This window comes from Photinus pyralis, unplaced genomic scaffold (assembly GCF_008802855.1).
Source record: "Photinus pyralis isolate 1611_PpyrPB1 unplaced genomic scaffold, Ppyr1.3 Ppyr1.4_LG8, whole genome shotgun sequence".
NCBI lineage: Eukaryota > Metazoa > Arthropoda > Insecta > Coleoptera > Lampyridae > Photinus > Photinus pyralis.
The window spans coordinates 1,272,268-1,294,845 of record NW_022170819.1 but is presented as its reverse complement, the minus strand read 5'-3'; the positions used below and the strand labels follow the sequence as shown (position 1 = coordinate 1,294,845).

At 38.0% G+C, this 22,578-nt stretch overlaps 1 protein-coding gene across 13 annotated transcripts in view; it reads right to left on the bottom strand.

The window, feature by feature from the left end:
* Nucleotides 1-742: 742 nt before the first annotated feature.
* Nucleotides 743-22,578, bottom strand: part of LOC116177573 (broad-complex core protein) — a 312,257-nt gene continuing 290,421 nt past the window's right edge. For 5 of the 13 annotated variants that reach the window (XM_031496570.1, XM_031496571.1, XM_031496572.1 and 2 more), the window contains exons 3-6: nucleotides 12,069-12,260; nucleotides 11,184-11,955; nucleotides 10,864-10,932; nucleotides 743-3,514 (exon numbers count right to left, since the gene is read on the bottom strand). In XM_031496570.1, the coding sequence (XP_031352430.1) occupies nucleotides 3,198-3,514; nucleotides 10,864-10,932; nucleotides 11,184-11,955; nucleotides 12,069-12,260 (1,350 nt within the window). In that variant the 3' untranslated portion in view covers nucleotides 743-3,197. Of the gene's footprint in view, nucleotides 3,852-3,990; nucleotides 5,173-5,195; nucleotides 5,926-10,863; nucleotides 10,933-11,183; nucleotides 11,956-12,068; nucleotides 12,261-22,578 lie in introns of those variants that run through there. The other 8 variants (XM_031496577.1, XM_031496574.1, XM_031496576.1 and 5 more) reach the window with 8 other exon arrangements.

Here is a 22,578-nt window from a genome sequence, read left to right as displayed (position 1 = left end):
TTATGCAAGGCATGGGTTATGCATCTTACACGTAGCTTCAAATATTTTAGTTCTTTGATTACACTTAAAGGGTTCAACAAACCCCACACACATAATTATAATAAATCAACCCCTAGAAGATTTTACTTATTTTTTATGTGCACTTTGCAGAGCTTCAAATGTTGTAGTTGTGGATTACGCTAAAAGGGTACAACTGGCAACCCTACATAGGTACATAATTATAATAATCTAATCCACTATTTTGTTTTTATGAAAATTCTTTCTTAGCACTTTTCCAAGGCAAAACATGGGTTTTCTACCTTACGCTGATGGTTTAAGGGGTTGACTAACAACCCTAAATGCATGAAATATATATTTTTTTTCTTTTAAGTGTTCGTTTTTACTTACCATTAGTCAGTTTCAATTGCATACTTGAAGATCCTGCAATCTTTATTAATACACATGCAACTTGTTGAAGCTTCCAGTCATGTTATATTCTTACCAGTGCATTTTTTCAAGTTAGTGGTACTTACCTACGGAATTGTATTCTTGATGTTTTTTGTGTTGCGAGTCGATCCTGTTGAAAAATCATCCTAATAAAACGGGATGATTCCAAGACTCTAGTTCTCTTCCCTTTGAAATATCTTGAATTTGTTCAGTCAACATTTCCTTGCAACAAAAGTGCTTATACTTTCCTCTGTATGTGATTTCAATGGAGATGTACTACGTTAAAAACGACTTAGATAAAAAGGAGTAATTTCTTTTAATAATTTTATTACACCAACAATCATATCTTAATAATATTCGTAAGTTTAAATAACAAAAATGAAATGTAGTAAGTAATAAAATTTAAATAAAAATTATTCTTAAAAGTAACATGGAAGCATTTGTATACTCGGAGCAGTTAAATGAAAATTCCCCGCAAGCTCTTAGCAGTGCGACGTGTGAACTATGTACAATGGAAATGAGCCCTTATAACCAAAGTTGATTAACTAATTATTGAAAATATACATTGTTCTAGTCGATATTCCGTTGTTTTTACGCCCTTCGGTATTTTTCAAAAAATAAACTAAACAAAAACAAGGGAATATCGTATAATAGTAAAAATAAGTTTGATCTAAAAACCTAACGTTTCACGTTTTTTTTTTTAAATTCTAATAACTACTACAATACAATATAAGTACATCTGTGGGTTTTCTGAGTATTGAGGTATAACAGTAATTTTTTTGCAGACACTTGTAGTTTAAAAAAATGGCTTGTGTTGTACTGTATCAAGGCATCTTTGTTGCATATGAGGGATCTGAACCAGTGCAAATGTTTTTTTTATGATAACGCACAGAGGCAGTGTGGACTGAATTCTAAACCTGTGTTTGCATAAAGTCAACTTCTTTTAAGATGCGCCAGAATCATTGAATGTACAGGGTCAGTGGTGTAATTCTAAGTCTTAAAATTGAATTTTAGGAAGTGCTTTAAATTGGGGTGCAAATGAAAGTTGGTTATTCTGTGGTAAAAAAACTGTGACTATTAACAGAAGTTGACTTTATATGTGCTCTACTGTGTCTATATAATACAACTATACAAAACAATCAACTACTCTATGTCACGCCAAACGTAGTCGCTTTCAGTAACAAAATCTACGATTTGTACATACAGACCAAATATCAATTTTTAGAAAGATAAACTTTAAAACGTATATAATTTCATAATTTTATAAAATATCTAAACCACTACCTTTAGGTACAAATTTTAATACTGTTAATTTTATATTTCAAATATATATAATTTAAATTTATATTATCGCAATAAGTATTGGCATGAACAGATATGCAAGATACTTAACAGACCATCGACATTCATGAACTCTTACACCTACACAAATCCAGACGATTATCGACCATAACGATATTGACATTTTAATGTCGTTCAAAAATTATGGCACGATGTTAAAAAAATACTTTTTTGAATTTTCAAATTTCTAAAAACTAACTAAATTTATTTTAGGTATACTAATTTTAAACAAAAGTCTTTGGTTCGATTATTATCACAAATAAATCAAATCAAATAAATAAATTTTAAATTCTAATCAGACATAATTTTCGAAGTCACAGCACTAAAGATACCAGTCCAATATGTGTGTACTTACTAGGGGCCAAAAATCACATATCGTGCCTTATTTCAGATCTAATTCTTAATTTAAAAAACACTTTACATTTACTTTCACTTTCAAGTTATGAAAAACACTTTCACCTAGAAGTCAAAAAACATTAATCGAATTGAAAAAATATACAACTTTCAGGTTTTTTTTTTTTGAAAATTTGGCACCACGTTCCCTCCCAATGCTAAACAGTTTCATTACCTGAAAGTAAAAGCATTTCGTCTGTAATCAATAACAGATAACATCAATCTCCGACCATTATACAATAATATAATAATAAAAACAAACGCAATCGAGATTGGCACATGATTATTTACAACAATTGAACCCTGGAAAGATATGTACTTGTGGAAACTCACAGTTAACCTGCTACACTAGCACAGATTTTTTAAATAAGTAATTCAAAAACGTACAGGTGAACATTAATTTTTTTTTCATCGTCGTACTTGTCCCATTTTTCCGCCAGTAGGCATCCTACCTACTTTCAAGTTATAATTAAAATATGCGGTCGAAACGGAACACCTCGCTCAGTGTAACAGTAACAATTTTTTTTTGGGAATGGTAATTGACATGTCATTATTAAAAGCTTCAAGTTTGTCTGGAACGAAAAACGAGATGTTCGCGAGGAAGGTGGTCCGTTTAGTGAAAAAAAGAAACCTGTGAAGAGTGATTAAAGACGAAGGAAGGATATGATGGGAAGTAACCAAATCACAGTAACACTATGGGAATGTCGCAACTCGGGCAGATCACATGATGCATCATTATGTGTAAGAGATTTGTATACAAAATATGACTTAACGTCACACTTGATATGGATGATTAATCGATAGATATGTTACACTGCTTCGATTGTACACCACTGACTAACTATTTTTTTCTCGTTTTGTATATGTATAATTTCGACATGAGATAACCTATGTGTAAAGATTAAAAATTACATTATCATCTCTCTTAATATAGAATATACTCTGAGCTTTTGTACTTGTGGTTGGAGCACTGAGACCTGAATGAAGTAGTAGGCTGAGCATTAGGCCGGCGGGCGAGAGCATGGCGGCGACGGCGGTCAGAGCAGACGTGGCGGTTGCGGTGGTGGCGGGGGCTGCGGCCCCAGCACGCTCTTGATGGCCGATGTCTTGAGCAGTCGTTTGAGCATACCGCTGGATCCGCGGTGCTGCAGACTCTTGTGCGTGGTCAGCGAGTTCTTGGTGCGGTAACGTCGATGGCAGAACTCGCACACGTACAGCGTATCCGATTGCTCGTGCTTATCTTGGAAGTGTCGTTTGAGCGAATAGTAGCAGCTGAAGGTTCGACGGCAGTAAGGGCACTCCTGTGGCTCGTTGATGCCTCCCGATGTAGGCGGGGGCATCCGCACGACGGCGCCTGCAACAGCCAGCGTACAGATGGGGCCCGCGCGCCCTACACCACATGCCAGCAACCCACACAGAAGCAACTCAAGATAACAAGCGAGCGGGATAGGTACCTGGGAGGCGGGGAGGCTAAAAGAATTTTATGTCGATGTCTCCGGGCCGCGACTTGTGGTACGTGTAGATGTGCGTCATGAGCGAGTTCCGGGAGCAGTACACGCGTTCGCAGATGACGCAACGGTACTCTTCTTGCCGTTCGGCGTGCTTGTCCGCGATGTGGCGCTTCAGGGAGGCTTTTGAGCACAACATCTTACCACAGAGCTGACACGTGAACACCTTCTTCGGAGATGCCCCTGCAACAGCAAAACCAAGCTCGCTATGGTCCATTCCGAGCGTGTTGCCACCAGCAGAATCCGGACGCGCGGCCGCGGCCCCGGCCCACCGCCGCCGTCGCATCATGTACCTGCCCGATATCTAGTGGGGCGGGTGCAGACACCGAGCCCGCCCCACATACCTAACTACACACAGGGCTGCATCTCCTGGTGGCAACACTTGTGTGTGAACAGTTGGGGTCAGTGGGGGAGGCTCCGTAACAAGCAAAATAAAACTCAAGCTACGTTGCCAATGTAAAAATATATTTAAACATAAATAAAGGTTATACAACAGTACATAAAATATAATATTGCATCAAACAACATGAACATGCGCAATGCAAACTATAACTAATAACTACACAGGACGAATTAATAAAAAAGGGGTTGCCAATCTCTTACCGAATCAGTCCAAAAATCAAATAAGCTCAGTCTTAACAAATACACTCGCAACTACTCTAGCTCTTTTGTTGCTTTTTTTTCACTTCAAAGATCTAAGAAATAACAACTAGCCAATCCCGCGAAGGCCCGCAGATATTTCCCCTCGGAAAAACTGAATTGCACACCCTTATAAAAATATAAAAAATATCCGCACGCCTCCGCGCGATTTTAACAAATTTTAATTTCAGTCTTTTAATAAGAAAAGTCCTGTTCTCTCTATACAATAATTTAAAATAATTTATAAAATATATGAAGTAGTAAAGAAAAGATATACTCTATTTTATAAATGGAAGAATCCCTTTCACCGCTTATTATTAGGTATTTGTATATTATACTCTAAATTTGATTTGCAGGCTTACCAAAAGCGATTGCGCGCATTTTTATTGTTACGTAATAGCGAAAACAAACGTTTAGAATATTGAACTAAATACAAATATCACAGTGCCAAATGAAAGAATATTGCGTAACAATAAAGACTTGACAATCACTGTACGTACAACTATAGTATAGGTATTAAATAATCTAGTAATTAAATATACTTTCGTGTGTAGCAGACAGCTTGACAAGTTAATTTTGCAAATTACAGCGGGGGCGTAACGTGGGTAGCCAAGAATTTTGAAAAAGTTATACGTATAAAAGCTAAATTACTGTTTTTGTCTCCGATGGTAGATGCTTCGGTGGTTATTTAACGAATTTAAAGTCCGGAACACTTTATTGCAGAGAGTGCACACTGCGTTGTTGAGAGGCTGAAGATGCTGCTGCTCCTTATGCCGTTTCAGTGTGAGTTTCGTGCTGAGCAGTTTACCGCAGACATCACAGCGATGGGTGGCCATCAAGGGAAGCGGAAGGCTCAGTCTTCGGGCTGTCCACCGGGAACACATAACACCAATTAGGCCCCCGCTTTAATTTAGTCAAGCATGTCTTACAAATATGATAATATATAATATAATTTGTTTAGAACCCTTTATTCCCTAGCAATTTGGATTATTTTCGAAGCAGTTTCGCTCAAGACTAATGTGGAAGGACTTGGAGCGACAAATTCATTATGTTTAAATATTTAACATGGCAGTAGATAGGTACCGGGCATACAGTGCAAATCAATCAAATCTTTGGTCGACTTGACTTTACCTACAATCCAAAGGCATGCAAAACAAATTTCTTTACACTGTATACACAAAAAAAAAACTACTTAATAAAATAAATATAATATACACTAACAAAGTTATTTGTACGTTTATAAAACTATCAAAGTAGGCACTATCGCCCACTCCACTTTAGGCAATCAACAAATGATAAAAACTATATTGAAACAATAAGAACTAGGAACAACCCAAAAAATTATTAAGCACATCATGGACGTATTGCAGTGGTTTCCTTTCCTTCGACTAATAAAAAGAGTATGGCGGAATCATATCGTCAGTCTTAATGTTCTTGATGTTACGATGATAAATACTTTTGTGATTGCGTAAGGAGTTCAGGCTACTGTAAACTCGTTTACATATGTTGCATACGGGTTCTCGGGACGGTCTCATGTGAACATTCTGTATATGTCTCTTGAGTCGCGTAAGGGAAGACAGGCTTTTGTTGCAGGGTTGGCAGCGGAAGTCATCCACACCTGGCGGCAGAAAGGGCCTATTAGCCTCTTTTAGCCGCACACGTCAAAGCTATTTACACACCCCCAAAACCAACGTCACAAAACGGCAATTTACGAAATAGTGTGTTCGATAATTAAACGAGTAGTTTTAAAGTTTTCTAGTACTCAAAGTCGTTCTTGGTCGGTTCTTGCTCAATTCAGTTTCGTACAAGCGCCAAGCAGCCGATTCTATGCTTAAGCAAAACGCACATCGCAACACGACGGTAACAAACAAATTTTTGACTATGAGCCGTAAGTCCTACACTGTTTTAGATTAGGCAAAGAGTACTACTTCAAAAACTTTAAAAATACTTCTATTTCTAATGACACCGTGAAAACTATTCAAGCGTAAGTTTATCTCGAATAATTCCCACAGCAAATTTCAGCGATACTTGCACGCGTCAATTTTCTTTCTCCGCAATTCCTTGGGTCCGGGAAATCTACGGGTGGAATTTCTTCGCGTCCTCGCTTTCGTATTGAAGTGAAAGTTACAGATCAATTTATTAATAGTGGCCAACCACCGTTACAATATCTGAAACGAGCTTTATACGTTCAAACATCTCAGGGACGGCCAGGCAAGGGTTTTGGTCTCTTCAAGCCATTTCATTGCGTAAGGCATAAATTGGGCCATTATTATTCAGGGGTGGAATCTTGGGAAAGCTATTTCAGAAACTTGACAATTACGTCGTTCGGCTAACGTTCAATTACAAGAAGCTGCAAGTGTCCAAGCAGAGATGAATGATGGAATGTTTGTACATCATTTTACCCATGAATACGATCTTAATTTTTTTTTTCAATCAAATTCCCTTTACAGAAGTGTCCCCGGCCCGAATTTACATATTCATAGGTACGTTTATTTCGCGTGTTACTGTATATGGCACATGAATCTACTACCTAGATCAATGTATTTAATTTTATTTTACTTATCTATACTTTTAAGAACAGTCGAACGAGCGAGCTCAGAAAAATAATGTAAATGTATCTGTATGCAGACGCCTCGGTAGACACGTACTCTGGGGGTAGCCCGAGGGAGGTTTCCCTCCCGTAGCAAAAGCATTTTGCGCGAACCCTACGTGGCCGTAGTCGAATTCGTTCCCCTTTTTTAATGAAGGGTGAAACCATTTTTGTTTAATTTTATGCATTAATAATAAAGTGCCAATTAGTGGTGTTTTCTGTTTAAGTGCACGAATTTATGTGAATTTATTCGATCAGACGCATCCTGATCTGCATGTGGAAACTTTGCGCGATATTGGTGTAACTCGATTGATAGTGCGAACGCTAATAAACTGTTTCAAACCAATATAGACAACGTGCGACAAGTCATTTACTCAGTTAGTCCCTTGAGCATTGTCTACCTATTACTGAAAACAGAACTGGAAAATTCAAAACCGTTCACGAGTTACCATACACACAAACGGACAGACAGAAAGTCCAAACTACCAAAATTTAAACAATGAATCGCTTGACCATTGTCTACCTATTACTGAAAACAGAATTGGAAAATTCGAAACCGTTCACGAGTTATCATACACCCAGACGGACGGACAGAAAGTCCAAATTACCAGAATTTAATCAATTAATCCCTTGGCCATTGTCTACCTATTACTGAAAACAGAATTTAAAAATTCGAAACCGTTCGAGAGTTACCATACACACAGACGGACGGACAGGAAGTCCAAATTACCAAAATGTAAGCAATTAATCCCCTGACCATTGTCTACCTATTACTGAAAATGAAAAATTCTAAACCGTTCACGAGTTATCATACACACAGACGGACAGACAGAAAGTTCAAATTACCAAAATTTAAGCAATTATACCCTTGACCATTGTCTACCTATTACTGAAAACAGAATAGGAAAATTCGAAACTGTTCACGAGATATCATGTACACAGACGGATGGACAGAAAGTCCAAATTACCAAAATTTCAGCAATGAATCCCTTGACCATTGTCTACCTATTACTGAAAAGAGAATTGAAAAATTCGAAACTGTTCACGAGTTATCATGTACACAGACGGACGAACGGACGGACAGGACGTCCCAAATCATGATCGAGCTGGGGCGCTCGTTAATAAACCGTAAATATTACACCAAATTCGCCGGCGAACCGAAGCATTTTAACCCTAATGCTTTTTGGTCACGTTGTACTTCACTTCACCCTTGGAATATTCGCTATCGAAAGTTCAACCCTTTCTCAACGAAAGGGCACAGGGATAACGATTGAAGAATAGAGAGAATCGCTGAAAAAATCCAAAAGGCAGTAAGAAAACGGGAATATCTTTTAATGTGACGTTTTTTCGATGAAAAACAGGGCTGGAAGGAGAATTTTCGCACCCTAGTCCGTCGCCCGAATATTTTCCCTTGCAAAAATTCGCTCATATATAAAAACCACAAAATTCCACCCCTACTGCTCTTCCGAGATTGCCGAAACTGCGTCTCTAGAATGTCAAGTCAAGTACTCTAAAAAAAATAAAGAGAAGATCTCTATTTCCCTTAAGAAAAAGGTAATCGAAGCTTCGTATAAGCTAGTGGATTTTTCATCTCCCCCCCCCCCCCCCCACTACCTTTTTTTCCCTTCCTGTAGACTTTTAGAGTATTCCATACACCACAGGATGATGTTGCAAGGTTTGATGACGTTTTGTTACAAACTTTCGTATGAGTTCACGGAGAAGAACATAACACCGGGGTTCTGAGGGGTATGGAATATCCCCCAGCCAAGAAGTACCCTCAACAAAAAAAGACTCGATCTCTATTTCCCTTATCAACATCATGGTAATCAAAGATGCGTACATGTTGGGGGCATTCCGTACTTCCCAGAGCCCCCAGTTCTCTACGTTCTTTCACAAGAGTGTCCACTTGTTAATTTATCGATGCTCTCTCCTTCTCCACGGCTAAGAGATGAAAAGATTACGAGCATGTGACAGTTCTAATTATAATTATATTAAGTGACTCTGTTGATAATGCCCCCTCCTCCTTCCTTTCTCGTATTAAAACTACCACGCCATCTACCAGCTCCTGATAACACGATATAAAATTTAGAATCCGTTGTTGTCAGTAGGAATCTAAAAATTATTCGTGGGATGGGAGTCTCAATTCGCCCCCCCCCCCCCCCCCCNTTCAGTAGGAATCTAAAAATTTTTCGGGGGATGGGGGTCCCAATTCCCCCCCCCCCCCCCGATGTAATTAACTTTCCCTAATTAAATGGTAGTATGGGCAGCGAAGATCATTTGAACGAATGCAGATTCTCGATGATTATGAGAACGTGATGGTTTCTAAGACAGGTCTGATTATTATTAAATTGATAATAACACCCCCCCCCCACCTCATCTATTGAACTATATCAAAATTACCAGAGATATTTTAGAGTCCATTTTGTTCAGTACGAATCTTAAACTTATAGTGGAGTTTGATTTTGGATTCAATCCCAGCCGATGTAATTAACTTTTCCCTAATTAAATTATCTGCATTTCCGGGGCAAATTGGACGAATCCCTCGAATTTAATTTTCTACATGAATTAATTTAATTTTCTACATGAATTAGAGTTAATTAGAAACTGTTTACGTATAATTAATTCTAATTTTTCGCTGATCTATTGTATGCGCCCCCCCCCCTCCCTTTAGCTTCTTCTACTTCTTTCAAACCAAATCTGAGCTAATGTGTCGAAATAATCATGCCTTCCCTGGGCATTGAACCCAGGACCCTTGTAACCGAAGTTAGAATTACTAACTGAGCAAAGCAGATCGGCTCACTGTTTTTACGTCGTCAAATTGAATTTGAAGTACATAACACTAGCGAAAGAAGGGGGGGGGGGGGAACTTTTCACCCGTACTATAGGAAGTCGGCACAATCAGTAGGGGGCAATAGTGTAATGAGTTTCCTTCTTTCCGAGCTTTTCACCGGTACCATTCTCAATCGTAAGTTCACGACCCAAATTTTTCTAAAGAAACGTACGACCGTCTGTCTGTCATTTGGTAGATGATATCTCAAAAAATAACAAATGGATTAATACGTTTGGATTGGTCAATAAAAATACGTGTTCTTTTAGTGGTTAAAATTTCCCTCTCGTGGTTCGCCCATTTTTGAGCTTTTGCTTATCAAATTGGTTGATCAAAAGCTCAAAAGTTGGTTAAATTAGTCAGAGCTTCTACTGTTTTCTGCCAACATCGTGAACTTCTCACATTGTTAATCGGTTTGTGTATCTTTGCTGTGGTTCTACTCATGAATGTTCGATGGTTTCAAAATTCAAAACCTATGCGAAAATTGTCAAAGGTAAAACAATGTATAAACAAAATTTGCTTGAACATATAAAGCTCTCACAGTAAAACGATCTTAAAAAATTAAATTAACTAAACTAAGCCTAGTGGATACATTGTGATCGATTACCTTGTAAATAAACAAAATACACTACTTAATCCATAAAATGATTCATCTTAAATTGGCTTCCCCAAATTAAAAAAAATATATGTAAATTAATCAACAGCACAAAAACAGACCAGGGACAACTGAACGAACACACACAAAACACGATGTTAAACATTCCGAACACGAGACATATTAGTTTAAAAACAAAGAAAAACTTCACCTTCGAGACCGATTTGCAATGGGTGATGAAATGAGCTCGGTTTGGAAGTTTTTCTTTATGCCCAAGTATCCGTTACCTTCAAATAGCATCGATGACTGCAAGGGTTCCGTAACGGTTACCTCGGCACCCAATCAACTGTAGGACCTCCACAAGAAACTTGACAGAGGCAAAAAATTATTGAATTTTTAGCAAATTAAAAAAACGCCCGGAACGGCGTCGAAAAATAAAAACTCAATAATGCGCAAAGAAAAAATGTACAGGATTAAATCAAAAAAACGGAGCCTGTTCATTTTTCCCATTATCCAAAGTGTATGAATTTTTGAAAACGCTTACCTTGCGAAGTGCCGGCTAAACTGTCCGCGTTTGGCTGAAGTGATTGATTTAGACCTGGGAGCAAAAAAACTAGATTAAAACGCAGTTAACCCAAAGTTAACTGCACAAAACTGAAGACATGCCTTAGTCTACGTGAAATTCAAAAAAAAATCACAAGAAAAGCTCACTTCTGCTTTTACTATACAGTTACACACACATGCAACGTCGCTTACCTGCACTAGTCAAGCTTTAATAAACGATTTATTTAAGCAAAACACAAGTAAAAACAGAAAAGCTCTCGTTTTTTTTTGGGAGGACGGTACGGGGGATATGATACTAACCTCCAAGAGCCGATGGGTCCGCCGCTAACGCCGCCATACTAAAATTAAAGCTACCGGCCGCCGTCGCGAAAAGTTTACTTTCGGAGGGTGTGAGATAGGGTCCTATTGGGCTGTCGTGGTCGTCGTGGTCCCCGCCCGAACTTCCCGAGAGAGGTCCCTGTGGCATGTTGCTGCTAGGCCCGTTATCGTTAGGTGCGTCCACTGAATCGTTACTATTGTCCTGATCCTGATTTGTACTACATAAAAGTTCCATGGGTTCGGCTTTGACTTCGTCGTTATTATTCATACGATTGTTGTGCGTTGGCGACGGGGAGCACGGCGAGTGCTCCCTGTCCGTACTACTAATCCCGTTTCCTTCACTATCGTTTTTATGCGTCGAGTTAAGAAGCGAATTTGATGTGATATTTGTATTTAAATTGAGTATACTATTTTTCATTGCACTAGGTGAAAAATCTGCCGGTTGAGTTTGTGGGGGTGCCGAATGTGAGAGGTGCAGTTCGTTATTATTGTTATTGTTGTTATTATTATTACCGAGTATAAGGTCTGATCTTGCCCGTTTTAGTTCGTTTTCCGGATCGGATGATATGCGTCGTTCGCGGCGATGCTGCAAGGCAGCGCGACGTAAAAGTTGATTTACTGTAGCACCATGCGGAGGTGATGACGGGGAGGTAAAGAGCGCATCTTCTACTAACTTTTCGGTAAATGCCGGATGGTGGTTAGGTATTGGCGTAGGCTGTTGCTGTGACCGTACCAAACTTTGTACTTGTGCCAACTAAGACAAAACAACCTTAAATAACCAACTGCTTAGTCATACACTTCTTGGTGTACAGAATAAATAAATGATACACCCCCACTATAATATCTAAGATCTACCAAGTGCCTTACCTGCTCTCGATCGTCACCGTGCTGTTGCTGGGTGAGACCGCTGACTCGAAGGACTTCTGCTGTTTTGAGGAATGATGATAGAGAACGCTGATGCACGTTAACTTCCCCATGGTATATGAATTCAACCAAGGCGTGCAGGTCTGTCCAAGCCACATCTTGCAGGACTATCACAGGATGCTTGCAAGGTGTTGACTGAAACAAAATTCTTACGGTCAGGATTGCTTGATCAACCAAAATCATAAAAATAGTGACAACTGTACTTTTTACACGCGTGTGGTACAATGGTACCTACAAATTTGATCCACCTGTTTGCAAAAATTTAGCTCACTGGGAAACTCAAGGATAACCAGTATATTTCGGGGAATAAATAGAGAGGATCTTAGTCTGGTCTTATAAACAGATGTAAGATGGATGGGCAGTTATGAGTAGCTGATAGGGTGGTTGCCACCGAGGGATCTCCGAAATGGGCGCGTTCGGCCCATTTAAAAGTGCAGGACCGGACGGAATATCACCGGCTTTTCTGCAGAAGAGCCTGGAACCACTTTTCTTACATTAGTTGTACCTTACAGCCTCCATGGCTTTAGGAAATATCACCGAAAGCTGGAGAAAGGTAAGGGTTGAGTACCTGTCTAAGCCGGGTCGTGCCAAATAAGTCATGGCGAAGGATTACAAGCCCATCAGCCTATAATCTTCCATGGTATAATAAATCGAAAAACGGTGGATGCATACATAAGGAACGGGGTACTGGTCCCTAGACCACTACATCCATTCCAACATGCGTACAGGGCTGGTAAGGCCACGGAGACGGCTCTTCACAGCGTCGTGTGCAGGCTGGATAGGGGGTAGCCCTGGAAGCGTTTCAGATAACGAAGGTTCGTTTAACACCACGTTTGATTCCATTAACGAGGCTGCTTTGGCATTTATGGATCAATCATAAGATGGATTCGCACCATGTCCGGAAGCAGGGTTCAGATAAGCTCATCGGTTACTAGAGGATGTCCGCATTCTGAACGAGGACGAAGCGTATACACGGTGATGCGACTGAAAAGTCTCCAAGCATCGTGAAAGAGCTCTTAAACAGGTGGATAGGAGGTGCACCGTTAACCCGGAAAAGACCTAACTTGTTCCATTTACGAGAAATAGAACGGCCACTCTTCGAAGACGTCAAATGGGTCTGACGAGGTCTTGAGAATTATCATAGACTCCTACCTGACCTGGAAAGGGCAAATTGAGCGAATAAGCAAAAAGGCCACTTGGCATGTGGAAAGGCTTTTGGGGGACTTGAATCCTCGACTATGGTATATTGGCTTTACCAGGGGCTTTACACTGTAGTGATAAGGCCAATAATACTGTACGGTGTACTTGCATGGTGGTCCGCAGAGTTGATTCAGAGACTCCTCTGTATGGGGATCACTGGAGCCATGAAAACCAAGCCAACTTTGGCAACGGAGGCAGTTTACATTTACCTGTGGAGGCAGAGGGTTGGAAGGATTCCATACGGCTAAACGATTGAGACGAGTACAAAGATGGAGGTAGCCTTGCAGACTGCCCGTTCCTTAAACCCGAGGGACTCGTGTGGTTTACAGACGGGTCCAAACGAGAAATGGACCGGGCATCGGTATATACAGCAACATTCATTTAGAAGTAGACAAAGGGATTTGTGTACTGTTTTAAATGACAAAAATGCTTCTGAAGGACGCCTAATTTTATGCAACCAAAATAACCTCTTAAAACAAATGAAGATCTGGCTGTCATATTAATTAATTGGTATATTACTGCTTTGGTCTCCGCTTTTTTTAATTTTCGTTCGTGTCCAATGTATTTACCTTAAGAAAAAGTTGATCTTGTCAATTGGTATAGTGTCGGTAACAGTTTAAGTTTTCTGTGTTTATTACTTCAAAATTAGTGGTTGTTTAAATATGATCCACATAAGATACCGTAAACAACCCTCAATTTTAATGGAGGATGTTTTAATTTTTGTGGAAGAAAATCCCATAAGAAACTTAAGGGAAATACCTAGCGGCCGATTTAATATATTTTCATCATAACCTAACGTATACTATTTACTGTCGTTTTTATAGAATGATAGTGCAAAATGCGCGCGCATGTTATTTTGGCTGCATAAATTTATGCGTCTTTCAGAAGAGTCACTGTATGACCGACGGAAAGCTGGCATCAGTTTTTCCCTTGGTCAGCATACCACCGTGTTTCAGGCAGGTGTTTCAGTGTTAGCCATCATGACCTGTGCACTGGAGAACCTCCGTAGAGGTTACCGCTAGGGGGGAAACACCCCTCCGAATTAATTTGAATTATCCAGAATTAATTACAATTAATGTGAATTAACGTGAATTAATTTGAATTAACGTGAATTAATTTGAATTAATTCGAATTAACGTGAACTAATTTGAATGAGCGTGAATTAATTTGAATTTACGTGAATTAACGAGAATTAATGTGAATTTGAATGTTTGGTGTACACCAAAAATGGTACTTGTTCCCCTTAAGAAAAATTCGTTTCTAAAAAATCATCGAGTCCTGAAAAAAGTTCCCTTGTAAATCCCCAGAAAATTCGCTTCAGAAAATTTAAACACGAATAAATCGTCCTTGGAAAACTTTTCAATTAAAAATTTGCCCGCAGAAACTTTAGTCTCGGAAAAATCTCCGTTGGAATATTTCACCCACAAACACTCGTCCTGATAAACTTTGGAAAATTCGTTTCTCGAAAATACGCCGATGCCTGTAAAAAAATCGCCCTTAAAAATCTCCTGAAAATTCGCTAGGAAAAATCGCTAGGATACTTGCGTGAATAATTCGTTAATGAGCGTGAATTAATTTGAATTAACGTGAATTAATTTGAATTAAGGTGAATTACCATGAATTAACGTGAAACCAAAAATGGTACTTGTTCCCCCTTGAGAAACATTCGTTTCTAAAAAACCATCGATTTCTGAAAAAATTGCTCTTGTAAATCTTCAGAAAATTTGGTCTAGCTTAAAAAATCGCCCTTGGAATATTTCATCCCTAAAGGCTTGTTCCCGGAAAAGTTCCTCACTGGAGATATTCGCTATAGAAAAATTCTCGTCCTGAAAATGTAGCCTCGAAAAAATCACCATTGTGTTTTATTTTCAAAGACTGGTTCCCGGAAAATTTCTTCTGGGAAAATTCCCTATGGAAAATGTAGGCGTGAGAAAGTCGCCCTGGCGATATACGCACCGGAAAATTCTTTCCTGTAATAATTTGTATAACAAATTTTTGTCCTGGAAATTTAGCTTCGAAAAAATCGCCCTTGGAATATTTCACATTAAAAACACGTCTCGTCCTGGGAAAATTCGCTATGGAAAAATTCTTGTCCTGCAAATTTAAACACGAAAAAATCGTTCTTGGAAAACTGTGCCCTGAAAAATTTGCACCCAGAAAATGTAGTCTCGAAAAAAATCTCCATTGAAATATATTTGACCCACAAACACTCGTCCTGATAAAATTTAGAAAATTCGTTTCTCGAAAGTACGCAGATTCCTGAAAAAAATCGCCCTTAGAATTCTTCTGAAAATTCGCTCTCATAAAAAAAGGCTCGTAAAAATCTACCTTAGCGAGAATACTTGCGTGAATAATTCGTTTCCAGACAATTTGATGTGCTCTAAAAATCGCCCCTGAAATATTTGACCCCTAAAGACTTGTCCTCCGAAAAAAATATACAAGGCAAATTCGCTATGAAAAAATCGTCTTTTCAAATTCTTCCCTGTAAGATTCAACCCGTAAATTCATACAGGGAATATTCGCCTCTACGAATTTTCCTCCCGTAATATTTGCGTGAAAATTTCACCCCCAACAATTTTCGTGAGGGTTCTTCTTGGAAAACTTCTTTCCTAGAAAATTCGCCTACGGAATAAAGTCGATATTGAAATATTTAACTCCCAAAAACTCCAAGGAAAATTGTTCTGGGAAAATTCGCTTCCGAAAAATTTACCTACGGAAAATGTAGGCTCCAAAAATTGCCCTTGAAACATTCGTCCAGAAAAATCTACAGAAAATGTTGAAAAAATCATCTTTCGAATGTTTGCTCCCCAAAAAATTGTCCAGGGAAAATCTGTCTTTGAAAATTTGCGTTGGAAGTTTATGCACTGAAATACTCGCTCCCGGAAACTTGCGTGGAAAACTTGTCTCCAAAAACGTAAAAAAATCGCCCTTGAAATGGAAAAATTCTCGTCCTGAAAATTTAAGATTGATAAAATCGCTCTTGGAAAATTTGTCCACAGAAAAAATGCGCCGTTTGAATATTTTACTCGCAAACTCTAGTCCTGGTAAAAATTTGCCTTGGAAAAATTCTAGATAGAAACAACTTTGAATATTTGGTGTACGCCCCTCTGTATATTAATTTGAATTAACGTGAATTAATTAACGAGAATTAATGTGAGTTAACATGATTCAATTTGAATTAACGTACATTAATTTGAATTAACGTTAATTCAATTGAAATAACGTGAATAAATTTGAATTAACGTAAATTAGGTTGAATTAAGATGAATTCATTTGAATTTACGTGAATTAACTTGAATAAACGTGAATTAACATGAATTTACGTGAATTATTTTGAATTAACGAGAATTAATTTGAATTTTTGGTGTACACCAAAAATGGTCTTGTTTCCCCTAGGGTTACCGTAATAAGCATTCTTTTAGGCTTTTATTTCCTGATATATTCTCTTTTCTTTCTGTTACTTCGTTAACCTACGTGGACGCCTTTGATAATCTCGCAGAATTTAGATGACATTTGGAGTTGCCATTTTGAGTTTCGATCGATCGATTTTTGCCTTCTAAATTAGTTTTTGGAGTTACGTTTATGCTTTTATATGCGAACGAATCAACAGAATGTAAAAAGCAAAGCAGATTAGTAATCACGATTAAATTGGCTTTCAAATAATGTGACATTTGCCATAGGATTCCATTTAGAATTTTAGGGGTTAAGCTCCCTACGTAAAGGGGTGAAGACTTGGGTTCGTGATTTGTATTCCAAGAGTTGTCCCCCTCGAATACAAAATTGACGTGTTCGAGGATTTTTCGAAATTTCTAAATTTAATACCCTAAAAGCCCTCTGTATACTTCTCGTTGGGCCACTCTGTATATAAAAAATATGGGTTGGGATACATCAATGTAATGATGTAATGAAAAAGAATGCAAAACATTGACGTTAAGATATACAGGGCGTTGCATTTAAAAAATATCAACTTTGGATCAGAAGCGATGATCTATAGTTATTTAGATAAAAGTCAGGAAAATAACACACAGATGCGGCCGGTAAAGTGACAGATGCGGCCAGTAAAGTGCCAAACAGTAGGAAACGTCATCTCTTCTGCCTCTGTCATGGAAACTAAAATTTCCTGACAGAAAGTTGGCATGAAAATGAAGGTTTCAGGACGATTTTGGGTAAAAATTACTATACGCCAACGTAAAAACAACTAAAACTGGCAGTTTTTGCCTTTTTTATATCTTACATGGGTAGTAAGACATGATCACATCCCAAAAAGTTAAACTTTTCCTCGAAAGTCTTTAGGGTTGAACGGTTTGAGGAAGAATGTAGCACCGGTGGACTTGGGGGCCAGAATCTTTGGATATGTGTAGGGAAATGCACATTGAATTTGTCTTTTTTCTGGAGAGTTGTCCATACCTCCCAAAAATTATCTGAAAATTATCAGAGGGATTTATAGCAGTGGTTCTCCGCCGATGGGTCTTAACCCCCTGTGCGGTTGCAGAAGGGCCCGTGTGGGGCAGTTCAGTTGAAGCTGGACTGTGGTGCTAAGGGTCCCTGGTTCGAATCCGGGTTCAGGCATGGATATTTATAAATGTATAATGGGTTGGGTTGGTAGAAACAGCCTTGGCTGAAACCCCACCCACTCAAAAATAAAGGCAAATAAATAAATAAACGTGTCTTAACCCAACAAGGGGATCTCATTGACTTAAGGGTTGAGAACCACTGCCCTACCCTATCACGAAAACCTTGAAAAAAATGTAATTGCTTGTATAAGGGTGCTAACATTGAATAAAGTCAAAAAATCTACATCAAATGGGTATAATGAAAGGGCACATTGTTATTTAAAAAAATCCAATGGTTTTTCGTTACTCATTTGCTGCTGTTATTATGGGACCAACTTTTATACAGAAAAATATTCTATACAGCCGATATTTACCGAGATATATGCTATATATCCATACATAGTGAGCACCCTATATGTATCTGTGCTGCGGATTTATGAACTTACGAAAAATAACTAACTTTACAGCAAAACCAACGCCTGCATTTACTTTTAGAGATAAAACTGCGAATTAAATAGCAATTTCCAAAAAAAGTACTAGGCCCTATGTTGTTTTATTTCTCAAATGCACTTATATTCCTCCTCGTCTACATTACACTGCTATGCAGATGACACTCAATTGTATTTATCCTTCTATCCAACCGAAGTACAACAAGCAATAGCGGCTATCAATTATGACTTGCATAACATTGAACAGTTTTCCATTAAGCACTGTCTACAGTTAAATCCAACCAAATGCATGGCGATATTGTTTGGTAAAAAAACCGATCGACTCAAGTCTTTGAATGCCATCAAGGTAACTTGTTGTGGGACTCTGATACCACTAGCGGACACGGTTAGGAATCTTGGTGTTGATATTGACTCCGCCCTAAGATTTACACCACATATCTCATCTTGTCTTAGAAAATCTTATGCGTCGCTTAAAACGATATATCATATGCGGAATTGCTTGGATCGGTCTACTCGTGTGCTTCTCTGCTCCTCTTTGGTTTTGTCACAATTTGACCACGCGGATGTAGTATATGGTCCTTGTTTAACTAGTTTTGATAACAAACGTGTGCAAAAAGTACAAAATAGTTGTGTGAGATTGATTTTCGGAATGAGGAAATATGATCATGTAAGTCACAACTCACAAGTTGATCGATCTAAAATGGTTAAATATGCATAATAGGAGAGTTGGACATGCTGCTAGCACGTATTATAAAATTTTAGTTAATAATCAACCCACCTATTTATACCGCAAATTAAAATACAGAACTGATGTACATACGCTAAATTTGAGAAACAAAGGTTTGCTTACACCTCCCTCGCACGCCACAGCTATGTATGAAAGATCTTTTACCTACAACATCAGCAAATGGTATAATTCCCTAGCTATGGACATCAAAAGCATGCCTTACAAAACATTTAGATTAGCTACCATGTCGAGGTTATTGCACGAACAATCTTCTTCTCAATGATATTTGACAATTTAATTTGAGGTTTTTTTTTTTGCTAGATATATTATTTTTATTTTTATTTTTTCTTCTTTGTATTTTCTGTTAATGAACGGAATCACATGGGTTAGATGGAAGAGCAGAAATTGTATGTACATATGTTTCATTCCATTACTGAATCTCGCCCTTTGTACACACTTCTATGTAATGTAACCTATAGGTACTATTAAAGACATTTATTATTATTATTATTATTATTATAAAGTCCTTCTAAAATTTGTCCTGAAAAATTGCTTATTACTTTACCTATTAGTCACTATGCCATTTTCACATTTGGGTTAGAGTTTTTGTACGAAATCAATACATAATCATAATTTTTCATTATAACCTACATTTCCAGCGTATTTTTGAATGCTTTGAATTTGGCGAATGTAAGTAAATTTCAGTATCTCTGTAGTCTATTTTGAGGCTAAGTACCGACTCATGTAGGCTAAATTTCTATTTATACGAAGACATTGCTAATTAAAGGTCCATTTTGTTTATTATTAGCTAAGTAAACTTATCAAAATAGATGCATCATTCAAGCAAATTTTTGGAAACCTCGTGACGAATATTTGTGGACCTCTGACTGAAGCTGATGTCAAATCACCAATTCGAACGAAAGTTTCGACTTACTTTCGGAAGCCATGCACTTGCATACGCTAAATGTGGCAATTCGCAAACGTAACACGTTCAGGAATAATTTGCGTTAATGACCTCTTTACAACGGCGGCCGACGCCTTTGAATTCGCGCCTCGAGGGAGTAGGGACATGATACCTTCACTAAAATTTCATTATAGTGGCAAAACAACACTCTCCAGTTAATTTGATATGTATAGGTAGGCGTTTTGCGGTCAATTTGGACGGAATTATTTTCGTATGCGCGATAATCTCTTAAGTAATCGACGTTAAATTAGTAATTAGAATATCTTATATCGTTATAGGGCTCTTTAAATCCATCACGTCGAGAATAAATCTGGCAGAACCATAGTGAAGTTTACTTAAAGCTCTTATGAACAATCAAATCTAATAATATCAAATAATACCCCAGGAATACAATTAATTCCAAAAAATCCACTTCCTAAAGCGATTTTGAAAATTGACATTTTGTGTTTGGGCATTCTGCCAGAATTTTAAAAATGTAAGCTTTATTTTTTTAGAAATAATTTACCAAAGGTAGTAGGAATGACCAAATCCAAATTAGTGGTGTTTGGACACCCACCATATCAAACGCTAGAGTTTTAGCAGTTTCGTTGACACGAAGTTAGGAAAGGGGCGTAGTTCGATAAGGTTTTTAAAAAGACAAGAAAATTATTTCATCCCCAAAACGGTTTCGAAGGACAGCAAAAGCATTTCAGCATTTTCAAAAATTGACAGTTGAAGTTTACTGAAGATATTCTGGAACTCAACTTTATTTTAGGGGGTGAAAATTTCCTTCGTTGTCCAAAAATTGTCACTATTTCCCTTAATTTCCCCAACATTTCTGCCATTGCCTTAAATTACCAGCAATTTACACAAAATTTCGTTACTTCCCTATAGAAACCTTGCATTTCCTTAAAATTTCCTCAGAATTTCCTCGGAATTTCCTCTTATTTCTTCAAAATTTCCTAATATTTCCCCATTACTTTGAAATTCCCCCAAATGTCGTAATATTTCCTCAGAATTGCCTCTAATTTCGCCCATTACCTATGTGTTTCCCAGCTGTTCCTCAAACTTTCCTATTTGAGAGACAATAATTTCCCTCAGATCTGGTTACGACTTATTTTAGTGGACAGATTTCCTTTATTGCCTAAAAAGGGCCCCTATTTCCTATAATTTCCCCAACATTTCTGCCATTGCCTTAAATTACCCCCAATTTACACAAAATTTCGTTACTTCCCTATAGAAACCTTGCATTTCCTTAAAAATTCCTCAGAATATCCTCGGAATTTCCTCTTATTTCTTCAAAATTTCCTAATATTTCCCCATTACTTTGAAATTCCCCCAACTGTCGTAATATTTCCTCAGAATTGCCTCTAATTTCGCCCATTACCTACGTGTTTCCCAGCTGTTCCTCAAACTTTCCTATTTGAGAGACAATAATTTCCCTCAGATCTGGTTACGACTTATTTTAGTGGACAGATTTCCTTTATTGCCTAAAAAGGGCCCCTATTTCCTATAATTTCCCCAACATTTCTGCCATTGCCTTAAATTACCCCCAATTTACACAAAATTTCGTTACTTCCCTATAGAAACCTTGCATTTCCTTAAAATTTCCTCAGAATATCCTCGGAATTTCCTCTTATTTCTTCAAAATTTCCTAATATTTCCCCATTACTTTGAAATTCCCCCAACTGTCGTAATATTTCCTCAGAATTGCCTCTAATTTCGCCCATTACCTACGTGTTTCCCAGCTGTTCCTCAAACTTTCCTATTTGAGAGACAATAATTTCCCTCAGATCTGGTTACGACTTATTTTAGTGGACAGATTTCCTTTATTGCCTAAGAAGTGCCCCTATTTCCTATAATTTCCCCAACATTTCTGCCATTGCCTTAAATTACCCCCAATTTACACAAAATTTCGTTACTTCCCTATAGAAACCTTGCATTTCCTTAAAATTTCCTCAGAATATCCTCGGAATTTCCTCTTATTTCTTCAAAATTTCCTAATATTTTCCCATTACTTTGAAATTCCCCAAAATGTCGTAGTATTTCCTCAGAATTTCCTCTAATTTCGCCCATTCCCTACGTGTTTCTCAGCTTTTCCTCAAACTTTCCTATTTGAGAGACAATAATTTCCCTCAGATCTGGTTACGACTTATTGTAGTGGACAGATTTCCTTTATTGCCTAAGAAGTGCCCCTATTTCCTATAATTTCCCCAACATTTCTGCCATTGCCTTAAATTACCCCCAATTTACACAAAATTTCGTTACTTCCCTATAGAAACCTTGCATTTCCATAAAATTGCCTCAGAATATCCTCGGAATTTCCTCTTATTTCTTCAAAATTTCCTAATATTTCCCCATTACTTTGAAATTCCCCCAACTGTCGTAATATTTCCTCAGAATTGCCTCTAATTTCGCCCATTACCTACGTACGTGTTTCCCAGCTGTTCCTCAAACTTTCCTATTTGAGAGACAATAATTTCCCTCAGATCTGGTTACGACTTATTTTAGTGGACAGATTTCCTTTATTGCCTAAAAAGGGCCCCTATTTCCTATAATTTCCCCAACATTTCTGCCATTG